This window comes from Netta rufina (genome assembly GCF_964035555.1).
Source record: "Netta rufina genome assembly, chromosome: 26".
Taxonomy (NCBI): domain Eukaryota; kingdom Metazoa; phylum Chordata; class Aves; order Anseriformes; family Anatidae; genus Netta; species Netta rufina.
Window position 1 is genome coordinate 6,533,272 of NC_140150.1, and position 18,663 is coordinate 6,551,934.

The 18,663-nt window shown below is 53.1% G+C and overlaps 2 protein-coding genes across 3 annotated transcripts; both read left to right on the top strand.

Moving 5' to 3' along the window:
* Positions 1-216: 216 nt before the first annotated feature.
* On the top strand, positions 217-4,512 carry CDKN1A (cyclin dependent kinase inhibitor 1A). 2 transcript variants are annotated; one of them, XM_084301714.1, is made up of 3 exons: positions 217-222; positions 2,263-2,673; positions 3,174-4,512. In XM_084301714.1, the coding sequence occupies exons 2-3, from the start codon at positions 2,271-2,273 to the stop codon at positions 3,221-3,223; spliced, it is 453 nt and encodes a 150-aa protein (XP_084157840.1). In that variant the 5' UTR covers positions 217-222; positions 2,263-2,270; the 3' UTR covers positions 3,224-4,512. The 2 variants fall into 2 exon arrangements, with proteins under 2 accessions (XP_084157840.1, XP_084157841.1); XM_084301715.1 differs by lacking the exon at positions 217-222 and adding an exon at positions 935-1,056.
* A 3,296-nt stretch (positions 4,513-7,808) lies between these two features.
* Positions 7,809-17,854, top strand: RAB44 (RAB44, member RAS oncogene family; the record flags this gene model as incomplete). Its single annotated transcript, XM_084301971.1, has 17 exons — positions 7,809-7,994; positions 8,067-8,181; positions 8,422-8,590; positions 8,850-8,993; positions 9,339-9,429; positions 9,537-9,632; positions 9,978-10,165; positions 10,626-10,674; positions 10,926-11,020; positions 11,459-12,698; positions 13,122-13,317; positions 13,702-14,655; positions 15,117-15,198; positions 15,528-15,642; positions 16,417-16,518; positions 17,240-17,316; positions 17,770-17,854. 17 exons carry the CDS (start codon positions 7,809-7,811, stop codon positions 17,852-17,854), a joined length of 3,984 nt encoding a protein of 1,327 aa, XP_084158097.1.
* Positions 17,855-18,663: the final 809 nt, after the last annotated feature.

Consider the following 18,663-nt stretch of genomic DNA (forward strand, 5'->3'; position numbering starts at 1 on the left):
CCGCTGATGGGGGGTTCCCGCATCGCCCCGCGTCCCCTGTCCGGCAGGCCCCGCATCCCCCCGGACGCCCCGGGTCGGGGCCGGGGTGGGGCCGAGACGCGGGGGCGGGGGGGAAATCCCGGGAGACTCCGTGAGCGGCGGGAGGCACCGCCCCGGCCCGCCCCGCCCCGCTATAAAGGGCGGAGAGCGGCACCGGGCAGCGACGGGAGCGGCGACGCGAGGGTGAGTGCGGCGGCGGTGGCGCTCGGTGCGGGCCGCATCGCCCTGCGGGTACTGGTGCTCGCCGGGGTTAGGCTGCAAGAGGAGGAGGAGGAGGCGGCGGCGGCAGCGGCGGCAGCAGCGGCAGCAGCGGCAGCAGCGGCAGCAGCAGCAGCAGCAGCAGCAGCAGCAGCTCCTCCTCCTCGCTGCCGCCGCTGCCGCTGGGAGGGCGGTGGCTGTGCGCCGGTAACGGGGGAGCGGGGAGGTGGCGGCCGGGTTTAGGGTGGCCCGACGCCGGGTGGCGCTCGCCCCCCGGTGGCGGCGGGCCGCAGAGCATCCTTCGCCCCAGCCGAGCCGGGGGCGGTGGAGCGGGAGCCCCTTCCCCACTCCGGGCCGTTGGCGCCGTGAGCGCGGCGCCCTTTGCCCCTTCCCCGGGCTTAGCGTCGCGTCCGCTGCCGGGTGCAGGATCTCCTCGCAGCGAGCGGGTGGAACCGGGAGCGGGCAGGTCCCGGTGCCGCAGGTGCCAGCGGGGCCGGGAGGGGGACGAGGGGGTCGTCGCTCGCCGCCCCCGGGAGCGTCTCGGCCTCGCCGGACGAGGTCCGACCGTGCGCCCGCATCACCTGCCGGCCCGGCCCGTGGAGCTGGGGAGGCTGCGGAGCGGAGCCACCCCCGTGGGAGGGGACGGCGACCTGGCCCCGGTCCTTCCGCGTTCGGCCGCCCGCAGCCGTGACTCAGGCCGAAGCTGCGTGGTGGCACCCGGGCCCCCGCGGCGGCTGGAGGATGGGGACCTCGAGGCGTGGCGGAGGCGGGCAGGGCTGAGGGTGGCCGGGCCGGGTGTCGGAACATGTCCCCTGCCCGGTACCTGCCGGGGCTTGCCCGGACATGCTGGGACTTGCCTCGCGATGAGGTCACCCTGCTCGCGCTGTGGCTGCCAGCGGATAGGAAGCTGCATTTCTGTTTTTCCTCGGGGATGCTCGCTGTGGGGTGGGAGCAGGGCAGAGGGTCGGGGCGACCCCGTCTGGGGGCCCTCCGGCAGCCCCTGGGTGTGCTGAGCCGGCTGCATGGGTGGTGATGTGTGGTGGGGACCTGGGCTAGGACAGATCTTCCCTAGACTTTCCCAGCTGCTGGGGCTGGGGACAGGAGGCTCACCCCCTATCCTGGGGGAAGTCTGGAAGGGTGCATGTCTGGGGGTCTATTGGGGTCCTGGCTTTGGGGATCTCAGGTGGGGTGAGAAATGGCAAAGCTGTCTTGCATGAAGGGATTTTTGTGTGTTTGTGAATCCTTTTTTAACCAGATCTAGTGAGCACAGCTGCCAAAGTGGGATTGAGTTCCAAAAGCCATTAATCCCAGAGTGGTGTTGGTTTTGCTATGATAACAAAGCTGATCTCACAATGGTGGGTGGTGCAGGGGATCCATTAGCCCCACACATGTGTCAGGGGAGGGCTGCTTGGAATGGAAGCCTTTGCCGCTTACCTTGAAGGTCAAGGCTGTTAGCATTAATTTGGAAAAAACAAACGGGGTCTTGCCCCTGGTTACCCAACAGCTTCTTAGAGTTGACAAATTGGTTAAAAGTGATCAAACTTGCGGCATGTTCTTGCAGCTGCTTAAAAGGCTTCCTTGTCACTGAGCCTGGGTTTTTGAGATGAAGAAACTAGCCAGAAAAACATCCGGTTGCTTCACTTGCATGTGTGCCTGCCTGAGTCTTTGTGACTGTATGGAAATGGGAATGTGGTGGGATTTTAGACTGAGGTGCTGGATGCTCTGCCATGGCAGGGCTTCACCTGCTGGAAGAGGAATGGGGAATGACAACACTTGTACATTTCCCCATCTCTCTGAATCACTCCAGGCTGTGTTTGACTTCATTTATGTTTGAGTTTATGACCAAGACACCACTAAAAGCCCAGAACAAGTGTTGGCAGACAGGGGCTCCACTCTAGGCTGTTTTGCTGCCCAGCAAGTCCCACCCTGGCTGCAAGCTGCTTTGCCCTGGCAGTAGATGTGTCAGCCCTTTGGCTTGCTCATGGCTCACCCAACACCCTCTAACCTGTTCTGCTTTCCTCCCAGCTGCCACGATGCCCCTGTCGCAGAGCAGGGCTGGGCAGGTGCCATGCAGTAGCAAGGTGTGCAGGAACCTCTTTGGCCCTGTGGACCACGACCAGCTCCAGAATGACTTTGAAGATCTGTTGAGGCAACACCTGGAAGAAGCTCGGCACCGCTGGAACTTCAACTTTGAGACAGAGACACCATTGGAAGGACACTTCAAGTGGGAGAGGGTACTCCTGGCTGAGCAGCCTTCCCAGGAGATCCTCAACCTTGGCAAGGCCACCAGCAGTGAGTGCAGGAGCTCCTTGGCTCACAAGGTCCCATCTAAGGACCATCTTGGTGGGTCTCATGCTGAGGCATCTCAGCAGAGCTCAGAGTTTGGCAGGGCTGGTTCTCCACAACACTTGAAACGTGGGCAGGCCACTATTAAAGGTGAGTTTTGGTGTCCTCCTGTGTACTCAGTGTCATTGCTGGTGTCATGACCATCCTGGTGGGGACAGGTGGAGGGGATTAGGTGCAAGAGCCTTGTCTGACTCCTGGCCATGGGATCTTCATTCATCTTTCCTTGGGAAGTGGAACCTGTCTTCCAAGGGGAAAGGCTGCAGACTGGGGTTCCTTTGATTGCTGAGGGGTGGGCAGTGAGTTCACACCAGGGTTGGAGGTCTTGTGACTCAAAATGACCCAGGACAGTTCATCAGCTTCAGTTCCCATGACCTGAGCCTGTCCTCAGGATCAAGGTGAAAATACAGTTCAGAACAGTCACTCCTGGGAGAAGAGATGGTGGAGGCTATTCTCTCCTGGAACTCATGGCTTTGATAGGTGGCTCTAAGATGAAGCATCCCTGGGCTAGGTTTTGGGGTGCTGACATGGGAAGCTTCTGCTGCTTCTGATGGGCTGGAGGCATTTTTTAACCCTCTCTTCCTGCCCTCCAGACTTCTACAGCTCCAAGCGAAGGGTTGTCCGTGACAAGCCCAGGCTGTGACTGCTACCATCTGGGACAGATGCTGATGTGCTCTGGGGTTATCTCTGGCTCTTTCCCCTACCCTGTACTGTGTAAGTTGTGTGTATCAAGCAATGTTGAGTCTGTAGTTCCCTATTTATGAGTCCCTCTGGGGTCCTGAGAGACCTTCACTGTGTGCAATGTGTAAAGAAGAGTAGGAGCCCATGTTGAAGATTGCAGCCCTGCTAAAGGGATTGAAGAGGACTGAAAGGGGGCATGTGGGACTGTCCAAGTCTATCCTCTGTCCTGTGTTGGTAGGACCAAGCACTGTCCTTGCACCATTTTTGCACTATCCTGCTGTCCAACCACGGTTCTTCCCTGCCTGATGGCCAGCTACGGAAGATGTGTCAGCTCTGTGGCACTAGAATTCATCAAGGTCACCAATATGGATTGCAGAGCAGTGGGACAGCCTGGCGCAGAGTACACAGCATCACTGGCATGTGGTGCTGGCACAGCAGGATGGACATGTCTTGGTGAGCCTTCTACCACAAGGGGAAGCACAGCAATGCTGGGGGCTGCTCCTTCCCCCAGGAAGGAAGTGCTGGTACCTGGACAACCCTTCCTCTGAGTGGCTCTATGATGCTATCAATGGACACCAAAGTGGTGATGTGCTGGAGGTCCTCAGCACAGCCCCTGTGGGGCCAGCAATGCCTGAAAGACTTTGGGTTGCCCTGAACTCTGACCCAAACTCCCATTTCCTCATGTTGTTGGCTTGAGTGGTGCTGTTTGCCCTCCTGTTGTGCCTCATTCAATGCTGACACTAGGCTGGAGAGCTGCTGCTCTGGCACTGTAAGACTGCTTGAGGGATGGAGTCTTGCTTGTGAGGACGAAGCTGAGAGAAGTTGTAGCCTTTTCCTGAACTTTTTTTCTATTAAGGAGCTGGGGGAGAGAACCCTTGCCTGGCTCTGCAGAGTGAGCAGCTTCTGTTGTCTCTGGGATGCGGGGATGTCCTGGCAGTGCCACATGGTGCTGCAGGACATGTCCTTGCTCTTGAGGGACTCAGTGCTGCCAGGTCTCAGCACTTTCACTGGGTTCATCTCCTGCCCTGCTGCATTTGGACTCTGGAAACTGGTGCAAGATGGTCCCAGGTGGAGTAGGGATGGGGTCCACCTCCCACCTTGTGCCATGGTGCACTTTGCTGTCGAAGAAGCTGGCAAGCTCCCAGCACTAAATGTTTATTTATAAAAATGCTATTAAGGCTGCCTGGGGGAGGGGAAATACCTGTTTGTCTATAAGTGTAACTGAATAAATACATGTCTTGTGTAAGGAAATCAGTGGCTGTGGATTAATGGAAATAACTATGCTTTGTGGTGAGCTGGGAGCAGGGTCTGTCTGTGGGGGGAGGTGACTAGGTACCTGCCTGGTAGGATGGGCTGGGGACTACTTTAGGGATGCAACCCTGCATTGTGGGCTGTGCCTGCCTTTGGTCTGTCTGGGAGTAGGGATGGAAGCTTCAGCAACCATGGAGCTGTGCTTTATGTGGAGCCAGGTGGGGAGGGGCTGTCATAGCACTGGATGATATCTTGGCTTGAAACATTGAAGCCATGAGATGGGAGTTGTTGAAGAGTGGTGGTGTGGTGAAACCTCACCCCAAACAGTCCACTTAACCCTGCCCAATTGTGGAATTGGGTGTGGAATTAGCACTGTGGTGCTCCCCCAGTGTCCTCAGCAGAAGCTGCTGCCACATGTGTGGGGACCTCTGCTATCTGTGTCACGCCTCTGCTTCCACATACCCAGAAGCGCCCCTTGAAATTCTTGTGGAGTGTTATCATTGTGCAGTCTTTTAGCTGTTGCTGTCTCAAGCCCTTTTAATATTTTCCCTTTAAGTCAGTCCTTCCAGCCCCTTTGGCTGTTGCCAGCTGCTCCCCTCTGCTGTCACTTCACCTTTGTCAACAGCAGTGATGGTTGAAGAAGGGAGAAGTAAATCTGCAGCTGAACATCCCCCAGCACTGTTCATGGGGCTCTGGAGACAGCCAGGACCTGGCTCCTGTAGTCCTGGATATGATGTTTGTGCTGCCCTGGGAGACCCCAGCCCTGACTGGGGAGTGGCTCAGGCACTAACCCCTCATGTTCCTAATATGGTGTTAAATCCCCTTTGATCAGTGCCTTCCTGGGGTCTTCTCAGGGCCAAAGAGTGCTATGGCTGCTGCAGGTTTGTGCTGCCCTAGAGCTGCTGAAGGATGCTGGAAGGATTCTGCAGAAGGATTCTGCAGTTGGTCAGCCCCACCTCCCCCTCCCTGCCTTGCAAGCCATTCCATTGTAAGTGCTGCTGTTTGGAGATATTTAGGGTTCTCCCCAAAAAATCATCCCCAAGGAAAAGCAAAGCTGAAATGCAGCCTTCTCTGTGCAGTGGCAAATGGCCACAGGGGCTGCAAGAATTAGAGATCAACGTGAGATTGGGGTGCTCTCCAAACAACCCAGCCTGTGTCTGGAGGGAGGCTGTGTTGATGCAATCTGGGGTTATGGGCACAGGCTTTGCCTTTGGAAAGCAAAACCAGAGCAGTCATAGACTTTGCCCATGTAATGAAGCAGTCCTCTGTGAGGGCAGTAGCTGGATGTAAATTCTAGTTATAATCTAAAGATAATAATTGACATTTCCCTTTGTTCTTTAAGCTTTTTCTTGGGATGTCTTCTCATTTTGCAGTTAAAGCTAAACAAAAATGAGTGCAACCCATTTATTCCGCCATCCTGCTGCAAACCAGAGTGGTTGCAGGCAGCTGAGCCGGCAAGTACTTTCTCAGTACTGGCTGTACGTGGTGTCAGTAATTCCAGCAGCATCCCCTGGAAAAGACTGGTACAAGCAGCATAGAGGTGATTTCTCCAAATCCTGGGGCCAAAGCCAAATCCTACAAGGGGATTTTGCAGGTTTGCTCCTTCATCACTGGGGTGTTATAATCCAGTAGTCTTTTACATAGATTAGTAGATTGAGTTATTTGGCCTTTTGAACTAATGTTTGCTGTTTCTCTGATGCATTTCCCCTGCCTTGCCCCAGACACGTTCCATCCTTGGCCAGATGCTGCAAATGAGGAGAGGACAGGGACTTCTGCTGTGCTTACAAGTGGTGGTGGAGATGCTGCTGCAGGGCTATTGTAGGTTCAGGACAGTTTTAGGGTGTCCAGTGACCCCCTCAGGCAGGCTCTTTGCATACTTGCTTGCAGCACAGCAAACAGGAAATGTGTGCACCGGTAGTTGAGTGCAACCCAAAAACGGAAAGCTGCCTTGAGTAAGAGAAAATGACAGCTTGGGCGTGGGGCAGGCGGGTGTGCAGCAGCAATGCCCTCGGCGTGGGGCTGATATCCCTCTGACCTCAGGGAACCTCACAGCACGGCCAGACAGTGCCCTGAAGCTCAGGATACCTTTCAGCACACAGAAAAGGTAAGTTTTGCTCTAGAGGTGGCTCATGCATCACCTTAAATAATAGAAAAGCAAAGAAAAAATATTTTTGCTAGTGTTAGTGACTTACAGTTTAGATTTCGGCCCTCTGTTACTCCTGGCTGTGCAGCTGCCAAATTTTGGCAGTGATGACCCTATGGAAGCCTGTCAGCAGGAAATATCTCAGACTTCAGTGTTTAAATTCATTTTTTTTTCCATCTTTTCCTTGTTCTGTGTCCCCGTTTCATGGTGTGCAGCAGGCTCAGCTGTCTGTGGTGATGGGGCAGGTAGCTAGGGATTTTTCCACCACCTTCAGCTGTTTCCCCAAAAAAATGTTGCTTATGCTGTCTTAGAGGCTGGGATCACAAAACAAGGTACCCAGATTCTGCCCCCACCTTGCTGGGTTCCCTGTGGGACCCCAGTGACTTTGCAGGACCCTCTTATGTCTTCATGATGCTGTGGGATGGTGCTTGTGGGTGCTGCACAAGAGTTGAAGAGGATGTGGACATTTTGGGGGCCTATTCCTGCATTTCCGGTGCACCTTAGGGCTTAGCAAAATTGCTGTTTCACATTGCAAAAGGAAAGAAGCCAAGGGATGGAGCAGCAGGGGGTTTCCCCAGGCAGAGCACAAAGACAGGCTCCTACCCTGGCCAGCTTTTGGTCACAATTTGGTGATGCTGTGAGGCACCAAGGATGGGAGGGTTGAACCAGGGGAGAACGTATGGGCACAAGAGGAAACCTCCCCAAGGCTGCATGCAACTCTGCTCAGGGATGACTCACAGCTGTGAAAGCTGGGGAGGGGAATTTTAAAAGATGCTGATGAGCTCCCACAAAACAGGTGGAGCCACTCAGCTTTGCTCAGACTGAGCATCACCCCAGCTGGTCCTTTGCTGAGGGCTATGGCACCTCCCAGGTGGCCTTCAGCCCTGGATGCTGCCCTGCATGTCCCCTGTAGCCCGGGCAGCCTGAGCAGGGCAGAAGCTGTGTGCCTGTTGGGTGCTGGGCTCAAAGCCTGGCTGGTGGGGATGGCTGTTGCTGTTGGCTGAGGCCACGTTTGCTCTGTGCAACCGGAGATAAGTGCCTCTCTTCCTATTGCCAAACCTGCCAGCCACTCAGGGCTGTTTCCACCAGTTAAAATGAATTTCTGAGGCTCAGTAATCACTGGTTCCCCCTCTGCAGTACCCAGCTGTGAGCCATGGCTGAACACCGGGCAGGTGCCAAGGGCCGGCGCATGGGCTCCAGCCGTCGCAGGCAGCTCTGCAAGGATTCTGGTCCCAGCGAGGAGCCACTGTGGGCATCTAAAGTCATGCAGAAGGTGCAGGACTTCATCCAGGGGCACCACAAGGACCAGACAGGGTTCATCACTCGCTCAGACATGCAGGTAAAGGATGGGACCACTGGGATCCTGATGACTGGATGTTTTTTTTTTTTTCCTAATTTCTTTTATTCTTAGAAGTTGCAGGAGAAGAATTTCCCATGCAGCACGGAGGAGCTGGAGCTCCTCTTTGATGGGCTGGATGCTGCTGGCACCGGGCAGTTGAACACTGAGGAGTTCGTTGCCGGGCTCTGTAAGTACCAATACAGTGTCTCCAAGCATCCTGGTCCCATCCCAGTGCCCCTTTTCCAAGAGGGATCTGCAACACTCCCTGTTCTGGGTGGCACACAGTGGCCCAAAAACAGCCCTGCAGCTGGGCTCTGAGCCCATGGCTCACGGGGTCCAAGTGCACTGGAGCAGCTCGGAGAAGTGCTGGGATGGTGAATGCCAGGATTTGGGTTGGGCACTGAGGGTTCGGGCTGTGTTTTGACAGGGCAGTTCCTGAGCTCCCAAAAGGCCAGCAGGGACCATCGCCAGCGGAAAACAGCATCCTGGAGGAACTTAGTCTTTGCCGGCCCTTTGTTGGAGGGGGTGGACAGTGAGGAGCAGAAACGCTTTGCAGCATTCATGGACCAGCTGGGCACAGATGACATCTCTGAAGAGTGAGCAGCCTGGCTTAGCACCTATGGGTGTCCTGCAGGATGGGGCAGAGCTGCCTGAGGTTGGAACAGGGCAGGATTTTCCCCCAGTTTGGTCCCCCTACAGGCTGCAAGCACTTTTTCCTGGGTGCAGGAGCAGGGGACAGGATCATGGCCACTGTCAGGACCACATGTCCCCAGCAGCATGGGCTAAATGATAAGAGACGCCAGAACTGGCAGGGCATTGGGGGATGTTTGCTGCCAAAAGCCTCTCTCTCAGCAGGCGGGAGATCTGGCAACTCTGGGCCAAGCTCCGGAAGGATGAGCCACAGCTCCTGGGCAACCTGGAGGACTTCCTGGCCAAGATGAGGCACCGCATTCAAGAAGCCAGGAGCAAGAAGGAGGTCTTGGAGGTGACCCTGAACAAGTGAGTCACCCCATGACATCAGAGAGGGACAAGGAGGGGAACAGGGACAGGAAAGATGGGGTTCCTGCTCACCCCAGCCATAGAGATGCGCCCAAGGAGGCATCCAGCAGTGAATGGAGCTGAGGTTTTCCTTGATTTCGATGTTTGGGATTGAGCTCCCTCTACAGTCACTCACAGGACAGCAAAAGTGTCAGACTCCTGGACACATCCTTGCTGGGTGAATGCCTCCAGGCAGCCATGGCTGCAGTCTGCAGGTTGCATGGGCAACATGGGGTCCCCAGACCTGCACCCTTTTTGATGAGGTCTGAATCCCACCCGACCACTCAACCCTGCTGTCCCTACCAGATGTGTGGCTGACCACAACCTGGAGGTGCAGCGGCTCTGTGCAGCCATGGAGCAACAGATCCAGCAGGAGCAGCAGCGTCTGGAGCAGGAGGTGGGTTTATTAGCTGCTCATCCCCTCCAGTCATCCACTCTGGGTGGACCTAGTGCCCCCAAACCTAGATGGATGGGTGGGTGCCAATGTTCCTGTTGCCACTCCAGAGCATGGCCCGAAGCCACTTGCATGGCATGGAGCTGCAGCGAGTCCTGGATGCCAGTGAAAGGGAGGTGCAGCGCTTGGTCACAGCACAGGTAGAGGTGAGATGATCCCAAATCCTGGTCCCCATTGCAATGCAGAACTTTGAGCTGTGCCTTTACCTTTGGCATGGTGTTGTACACCTGATCCTGGACAGTCCCTACCAGCCCTTGATGCAAGTTACCACACAGGACCTCCATCACCTCACCTCTGCCACCCTCATCCCCTTCCTCTCCTCCTTCCCTGGGAGCATCCAAATTGAGTTTTCCACCTGACACCCTGGGGGAAATCCAGCCCCAGGTCTAGAGGATATGGTGATCCACCATTTAGAGATGGTGATCCATTGTTTTTCATGTTGGGCCAAGGGGTCCCAGCTGGGTGTGAGTGTCATAGTTGTCATCCTGCAGCTGGAAACACGGTGCCACAGCCTCCGCAGCATGCAGCAAACTGCCAGCACTGAAAAGCAGCAGCTGGAAGAGAGCAACCGGGTGCTGGAGGAGCAGCTGCAGCACATCAACCTGCAGCTGCAGCAGACCCATGGGTACCTGTGGACCACAAAGGCCGCGGTAGCTCGAGAGCACATGGAGGAGCTGCAGTGAGTAGCTGAGGGACCAGCATCTCCTTCTGCTCATACCCGGTTTCCTCCTGGGGTTTGAAGCAGATGGGATGTGAGTTGTGATGGTGCTCAGCCATCATTTTGCTTCAGTTGGGGAGGCAGTGGTCTGGATGGTATGGATGAATAGTGGCTTGGTGTGCAAAGTATTGGAGAGGGGAGGGGGGAATACAACAAACAAACAAACAAAAAAAAAAAACAGGACTATCAGCATTATGCACTGAATGTCCTTTGAAGGTAGTCCCAGGAGATGGGGGCAACCTTCACCCAGGAGGACCCCAACCAGCACTGGTGCTAGGGCCAGTGGTGGGTTTTGTTGTCCCCCTCCTGGCTAGACCAAAGCCCATCACTACTTCTGGAGCTAGTGATGACCTGGGGGCAGGGATGGAGGCAGTGCAGAGGATGCATTTCCCATTGTGACCCCTGTGCTCTTTGCTTATAGGGACAGAGCAGTGGCAGAGCTGCCTGGTGAGATGCCACCATCCCTGCAGGTACTGCAGCCATGCATGGTAGGAACAGGATGGGGTGTCCCTGCTCCAGAGCCTGGCTTTCACACAGGGGGTTGGCACCATGTCCCACATGGTTGAAGAGGGATGGGGCAGCAGCATATTAGGGTTGGTACTTCCAAATTTTGTGTGGGAATGTCTGTAAACTGAAGCTGGAAAGCTAAACATCATACGACATTGATACACTCCCTTGTCAAGCATTATTTTTCCCTTCTTTTTCTCTCCGTTCACCACAGATGAGTCCACAGCAGAGTGAGAAGTGTTGCTCAGAGGTGCAGAACAGGCTGGGGTCACAAGTTGGCAAGCCACAACGCAAAAACACCCACCAAGTGTAAGGGATCCTGGGCCCAGGTCCTCCACACTCCCCAGGCTAAACAGCACGTTTCTTCCTTGAAGTGCTCCTTTCTTACCCATCCATCTCTCATCTCAGAGATCACATAGTTCCTTGCTCTGCATTGCTCCTGTTGGAGCAGGCACTCACTGTATCTGACTGAGATTTTTCTTTTAATCTCTGATAACATGAATGCGGAGCTTAGGAAGAAGCACGTTCACTTTCTCAGCTATGATGTGATCCTGGCTCTGTTTCTTTGCTGCTCTCTGAACTTGGCAGCTCCAGCCCAGATTGGAGATTTTGAGCATGGCACTGTCTGTAATACAGAGGGGTTTGGAGAGGGATAGGCAAAGAGGCAGAGGAAGCATCCTCCAAGGTGGAGGTGGATGGAACAGAGCTGCTGCCAAACTGTTCTCACACCATGTTCTGCTCTTGCAGGGTTTGGGAAAAGCTGCCAGCAGAAACAAGCATTTCAGGACTGCCAAGAGCACTCTCTGTAGAAGAGGACCCTTTCCCTGAATTTCTGAAAGAGGAATGTTTTTCTGACCAAGGTTCTTTGCTAAGAGAGATGAATGATGCAATAGCAGCTCTGAACATGCAGCTGAAGCCACAGGCACCAGCTGCACTGGCAGAAGCTGCCTGTTGCCTGCAACATGATGCTGAGCCCCAAAAAGGACCAGAGGCAGCAACACTGCATAGCTCAGCCATTGGGGCCCCAAGGGATACCCATGTCGGTCACAAGCTGTTCAAAGAAGACCTGAGAGAGGGACGAACTGCAGCTGAGCTTCCTGCTTGGAACATGACACAGGCCAGTGCGTCCACTGAGGAGCTGGGGGCAGAGCAGGGAAACAGCATGGAGGGAGCAGGGCAAGGCCTGGAGAAGGTGAAAGGGACATTATTTGGGAAGGGAAAGGGTGCTGATGAGAGGGGGCAGATACTAAAGGAGGCTGAGCGTCCACAATGTGCACCCAGAGAGAGAAAAGAGACAGCTGATCAGGAATGGGTGGAGGTGGAGGAAGCAGAATGGGTGCGCAAAAAGACAGAACAGGAAAAGGCACAGCTGCCAGGAGATGCTGGAGAAGCAGCGTTAAGCCAGGGAGAAAATTTGGAGGCAACACCCGAGGGCTGGGAACTGGAGCTTGTACCAGGTTGGGACTTGGCCAGAGATGTGCTTGGGGAGCTGGGAGGGTGCCTGGAGCCGGAGCTGACATGCAGGGGTGAGGTGCAAATGGCAGCAAAGCAGGAAGACAGTGTCCTCCCAGGGGTGACAACAGTTCCCAACCCCAAAAATGTAGATGGGGAAGGTGACGGTGCAGAGGTGCAGTCATGGGGACAGGACAAAGGAACAGTGCAGGTAGATGCAGAACCAGCTCAGGTGCATGGAGCAAAGCATCGCAGGAGTCATGGAGCAGCCTGTGAGCTCCCAGCTGAGGCTGCAGAGGAGGAGAAGAGTGCAGGAGAGGCAATGCAGGGAGGGCAAGGTGATGCCTGGCTACAGCCCAGTGGGGAAGATTTTGGGGACATGAAGGAAGGGACCACACATGCACATGTGCTACAGCTAGAGGCAGTGCCACAAGCTGAAACACAGGAAGGGGCAGTGGTGGCAGGTGTGCAACAGCTGGAGGCCCTGAGCAGTGCTGCCAGTGTGCAGTTGCTTGCAGAGCTGGGGGAGCTTGAGGCAAGCCCAGGAGGGAGCCCAGCAGCAGAGCTACAGCACCGAAGTGTTGCTGGTGCCACAGGTATAGAGCACGCAGGGAGCAAGGGGCCAGATGTACAGCCCCTGGAGGGGGCTGGTAGAGCACAGCCAGGGCTGGAAGAGAGAACCAGTGCTGCTGCAGTGCTTGGTGAGGGCCTTTCCCCAGCAGAAACCCCTATGGAGTACCTAGGTCTGCCTAGGCTGGTCCTGATTAATGCTCAGACACTGGGAATGGAGGAGGCAGAACACTCTCCAGCAGAGACTCTGCTCCATGGGGGTCTTATCCCAGAAGCCCCAAGGGATGTGGGGCACCATATGGCCATTCGTCTCAGGGAGGAGGCTGGGGATGGGGGACAAGGACCAAGCGAGCCTGGGCTGCCAAATCAGCCTCTGCTTGATCCCCAGGGAGCAGAAGCTGGGCTGGCAGAGGGGGCTGCTTCAGAGGTGCCACAACAGAAGAAGGCTGGAAGCATGGACGTGCTGGAGGCCCTGAGCAGTGCTGCCAGTGTGCAGTTGCTTGCAGAGCTGGGGGAGCTTGAGGCAAGCCCAGGAGGGAGCCCAGCAGCAGAGCTACAGCACCAAAGTGTTGCTGGTGCCCCAGGTACAGAGCAGGCAGGGAGCATGGGGCCAGATGTACAGCCCCTGGAGGGGGCTGGTAGAGCACAGCCAGGGCTGGAGGAGAGAACTAGTGCTGCTGCAGTGCTTGGTGAGGGCCTTTCCCCAGCAGAAACCCCTGCGGGGAGCCCAGTCCCTGATGGACTGGTCCAAGATAATGCTCAGGAATTGAAATTGAAGGAGGCAGAGTCACTTGTGCAGGTGGAGGAGCTCTTATCAACCCCTGGAGGGAGCACATGGGCTGACCTGCAGCCCCTGGTTGAAGAAGGGACTGGGGAAGTGGCACAGAGCCAAGCTGTGGCTTTGGAAGTGGGGCTGTGCAACACAGATGTGTGGGATGGGGATGCTGATACACCTGTGCCCCTTCCAGCTGTGGCTGCTTTGCATCCTGAGTATGCTTCTGCCACTAAATATCCTTATCCAGATGTAAAACTGGTAGCACTTAATGATCCAGATGAGCAGGTCCTGGAAGAAAACCAAGCTCTGGAAATTTTCCAGGAAAAGAGTGCTGATGCAAAGGGGAGGCCTCTGGATGGAGCTCAAGGTCTGGGAGTTTTGCAGGGAGCTAGAGTAGAGGCAGAGACAAGGATCTTAGTTGAAGTTCAGCATTTAGAATTAAAGCAGGGCCATGATACTAATGCAGCCACACTGGTCGCCTCTGTTTCTGAGGTGCCTCTACAAATTAGCACTCTAAATTGGGATATGGTGATGCAGGAGGATGTTCTTATTCCAGATGTGCAATGGCTAGGTGGTTCGGGACAGGCAGCCCAAAGTGAGCTCCTGGAGGAGGTCTCATCACAGGAAGAGAAGATAAGGCTTCATGCTGCTCCCCAGCAGCCACAGGAGAAGCCACCATGTGTGATAGAAACCAAGCGAGTAGCTGCTGGACCTGCTGAGCCTCCAAAACAAGAGGTGCCACCAGTGTCAGCCTTTTGCACAAGGGTCCAAGAGCAGGAAGGTACTGGGAATGATCTGCTGGGGATGAATCTCAGAGACAGCACACTGGTGGATGCAGCCAACAGCAGGGTGCAGCCTCAAAGTCATCTCTCAGAAGAGTGGAGGGAAGACCTTGATGTTAGCCAACCAGAGAAGAAAAAAGAGATTGGGCAGAAAATGAGCCAGGAAGGTGAGCCCAGCCCAGCAGAGCAAGGAGCTATGACTGTGAATGGAGCAGGAGCTTCCCCAAGGGGCTCTTCTGAAGTCTCCCTGGACCCAGACCACTTGTACAATGTGCTGTTTGTCGGTGATTCCCATGTGGGCAAAACATCCTTTCTGTACCGGTTGCATGCCAACACCTTCAACCCACACCTCACTGCCACAGTAGGTAGGTTTCCTCTGACTGCGCTCTTGAGGGCTCTACACCTACTTGTGTGACCACCACAGTTCCCTTTCCTCTGCCCCATAAGCTGCTGGAAGTCATTACATGTGCATTACTGCTCACTCAAACCTGTCACCAAGGACCAAGTAGGACCACCAACATACCTGGGTGCTCACAAGCAGGTAATGGTGGTCCTCCTTGCCCTCTCTGGGGCAATACTGATGGCCCCAGTGGTTTTTCTCTCTGGTCTGCCTTTTGTCTCTGTTCTCTGAACCAAGCTGGTCTTACTCATTGTGAAATTTGAGACCTTTCCAAAATTCAGCCATCAGAGATCATGGGTTCCTCTGGAACCATCCTGCTTCAGATGTGGCCCCACACTATGCCTACACAGCATGGCTTCTCCATCCATTATCTATCACAGTGGTCAACTCTATGATAACAAAACATCCCCTTTCTGTGTATCCTAGGACTGGATTATCAGGTCAAAAGCCTCATCATGGACAACAAGCACTTTGCTCTCCGCCTATGGGACTCAGCTGGGCAGGAAAGGTGAGGTGCTGTGCTGTATGACTGGGAAGAGCAAAAAAAGCTTTTCATTTTTTTTGTAGCTTAGTGGAATCAAATGTTTTGCCTGTGCTAAGCAAAGGCGATTGTTTAGGGATGGACTCTGTGTGATCTGATAAAAAATAATAGAGAAAGTAATTAAGATAAAAGTAAGCACTCAGGCTGTCTGCATGGCCTCTTCAATCAGGATAGGAGCAATTTTTTTTTTTTCCTTTTTGATCAACCCATGTTTCCGGTTTTCCCTCTGGGATTTTAGATTGGTTCTAGGTGAAACCTCCATACTCCATCCTGTTGATGGTTTGAAATGTCCACAGGTACCACAGCATCACCAAGCAGTTCTTCCGGAAGGCAGACGGGGTGGTGCTGATGTATGACATCACGTCACAGTACTCCTTTGCAGATGTGCGCTACTGGCTCAGCTGCATCCAGGTGAGCAAGGCAGGAAAACCTTGTTCCCCCTCACGGCCTGGGGTTTCATGATGACTGGCATCAGCGTTTCACCATTTGACTTCTGTCATTGGTTGTGGCTGGGCAGCTGGTAGCTGCTAAGCACTTTGCAAAGGGCATTCTGCCTTGCTTTGGTCATAAACTGATTTTTATGGAAGGATTTAAACAATTCAGGTGCTCACGTTTTTCATATTTTTGCAGTGAAGGTTGTTAATAACTTTTGTTTTGATTGCTAAACTTTTTAAAATTAAAAACTGCTGCAGAAAAATGGATAATGTTGAAAGTGATTTTGGTAACACTTAAGTAAAGCGTAGTCCTCTTTTGAGTACTGAGAAATAGGAGGTAACTCATGCCTTCTTAAAAACTTCCTGCCAGAGATTTTTCAATTAAGTATAAAATGTTTAAAAAATAATAATAATAAAAAAAAAAAGGAACAAAATAGTCTGTCACTATGCTCAGTGCCCATAAATCACAGTCAGCATCTTCTGCAGGGTTCTTGAACTCAAACACAAAGCAAGTTAACCCTGTAGTGAACTTGCCTGGTTCCCTACCCTATTAATAGACCAGGACAGATGACTTAACAACAAACATTTTCTTAAATGCTGTTAAGTGAGTTTAAGAATTTAAAGTTTTGTTACCAGACCAAATCCATGCACATACTTCATGATGTTCCAGGATGTCTTTGGGCAGTGTGTCTGGCTGTGATTCAAGGAGGATGTAGGTGTGCTCCTGATTCTTCCCTGTTTTATTGTCCAGGAGGGAGCAGATGATGGAGTCACTATTCTGCTTCTTGGGAACAAAACGGACTGTGCCGCAGAGAGACAGGTCCCTACTCAAGAGGCAGAACGCTTGGCTGAGGTAGGTGCATGGCCCTGCTGCAGCATGCTGCCCACACAGATTCAGTAGGGACACCCAAGGATGGAAGCCACCAGCTCCTGCCTGCCTGGAACCTGCATTACAAAATGCAACTTTAGTGCATCAGGGGACAGCAAAACGATCTCTGAACCCATCTTATCATTGCTGGGAAATGCCATGCATCTTCCCAGCATAATCCAAATAATAAAAACACAGAACTCTCTCATGTTTTAAAGATACTGAACACTAAAAATATGATCAATCTCTTAAAATGTAGGTGGCTAATAAAAAGTAGATAAGAAGAAATCCACCTTTACCTATTTAATTTCAAAGTTTCTGAGGTTTGGGCCAGTATCCCCTAACTGATTCTGCCAATGGAAGCAGCAGGACAAGGGATTAGATGCTTTGTTTCTCACAAACCTGTCACTGGCAGGTACAAAAACCCAGTAACACCTCATTGCTCTCTCTGCATTTGCTCCACTAACCAGGCTGGATTGCATTGTTCTCTGCAGTAGTAACCTTCTTCTTGACACTAAATGTTGGTGTTGCAGCTACCAGAAGAGTTGGATTTCACCCTCACATTGCAGTAAATCAGTTATTGAGTTACCTGTTCCTTTGAGTCCTTCTGTTTCCACTTGACCATGATGTTTCTTGGCTATTTGCTCCCATATGAAGCTATTCCAATGCAAGGAAATCACATTTCTCTGTGGACTCTGTCTTCCAGGAGTATCAGCTCATATTTTATGAATGCAGCGCTGCCTCTGGCCACAATGTTGCTGAGTCCATGGTCAGCCTAATCAGGTGAGGCCTGTGCCTGTATTTTGTCAGCTGTCCTGAATTTCATGGACTTCCTCCTGCCTTTTTCACTAGGAAATGCCGGCATCTCACTGTCACCACAGCCTCCGTGTCCCCAAGTGCCATGGAGAGCTCCCAGAGCAGCACATGCATGGCCAGGATGAGCTGGGGAGGTGCTGTGGGATGTCACCTGGATGTACAGCATTGCAAGGGGATGAAGGAAACCCTTCTCAGGATGCTGCTAATTTCTTCCTGAGTTGCTTGAAATCAGTTCTGTCTGTGATTGGATTTAGGTTGGCATTTTCAGCACAGTCTGCAGTTCTCACAGCGTGCTGAGCTGGAAGGCTCTCAACTCTGCACTGCACTGAGTCCCCTTACCAATGCTTGTCCTAAAAAAATATAATAGCAATGCAAAATATGGGGGAAAGCACCTGACTGACTAACTTTCTTATTGCCCAGGTCACTCAAAGTTCGTGAAGATCAATTGAGAAATAAGACAGAAGAGGTAGCAAAGCTGCCTCAGAAGAAAAAGGGCTGCTGCTAGTGATGAACAGAGTCCCTGCTGTAGTCTGAAACTGCTGTGGCAGAAAAGCAAAAAAAAGGATTCTTGACCACCAGCTCTGCTCCTTGTGTGCCTGTCTTGCCTGAGCTCCCTTGATGCTGAGAGCAAAAAATGCTACAGAGGAGAAGGCTGTTGTCTGTTCTGCTCCCTGCTCATCTCTGCTATTGCCAGTTGCCAGAGAGAACAAACCCTCCAAGAGACTTATTGGGAAACTGCACTGCCTTCACTTGAGGACCAAAACTGGGCTAATGAAGGAGGCAGAAAGGAACCCATCTGGATCCAAGATACTAGAACCATCCTGGAAGCAGCAGGCAGCAAAACCCAGTCTCAGGATAAAAGAAATGAGTACAGGGAGTCAGCAGAATGTTTAAGGCCATTTGTGCTGCTGTGCAGTGGGGACTTTGGCTCTGTCTTTACAAGCTGGTCAGATTCGGTTTGGACCAATGAAACATGCTGTATATCCTAAGTGCAGTATAAGTCTCTCCAACTTGGCAAGGCAAAGCTGTTTTTCCCTTTTTCAGTTTCCAATGGCAGTGATCAGCAATGGGTCCTGTCTGAAAAAGATTAAAAACTTTGATCAAAACACCTTGAAAAGCTCCAAAAGCAAGTCCAGGATAACAGAAAGGACACTGAAGTGGTGGGGTGGTGAGGTATATAGACAGAGAAATGCTCATGGGTCCTTGTTTCACTTTAGTGCACCCAGAGCGGAGTCTTGCACTGTCACAGCAAACCCTCAGTACGGGCAGGGAAAAGTGAGCTTCTGCACCCTGCCCTTTAAAAGTGATACTTCT

Coding starts and splice junctions, on each gene's coding strand:
- CDKN1A (XM_084301714.1), top strand. CDS start 2,271: ATGCCCCTGTCGCAGAGCAGGGCTGGGCAGGTGCCATGCAGTAGCAAG. Junction 2,674..3,173: donor TGGGCAGGCCACTATTAAAG/GTGAGTTTTGGT, acceptor CCTGCCCTCCAG/ACTTCTACAGCTCCAAGCGA.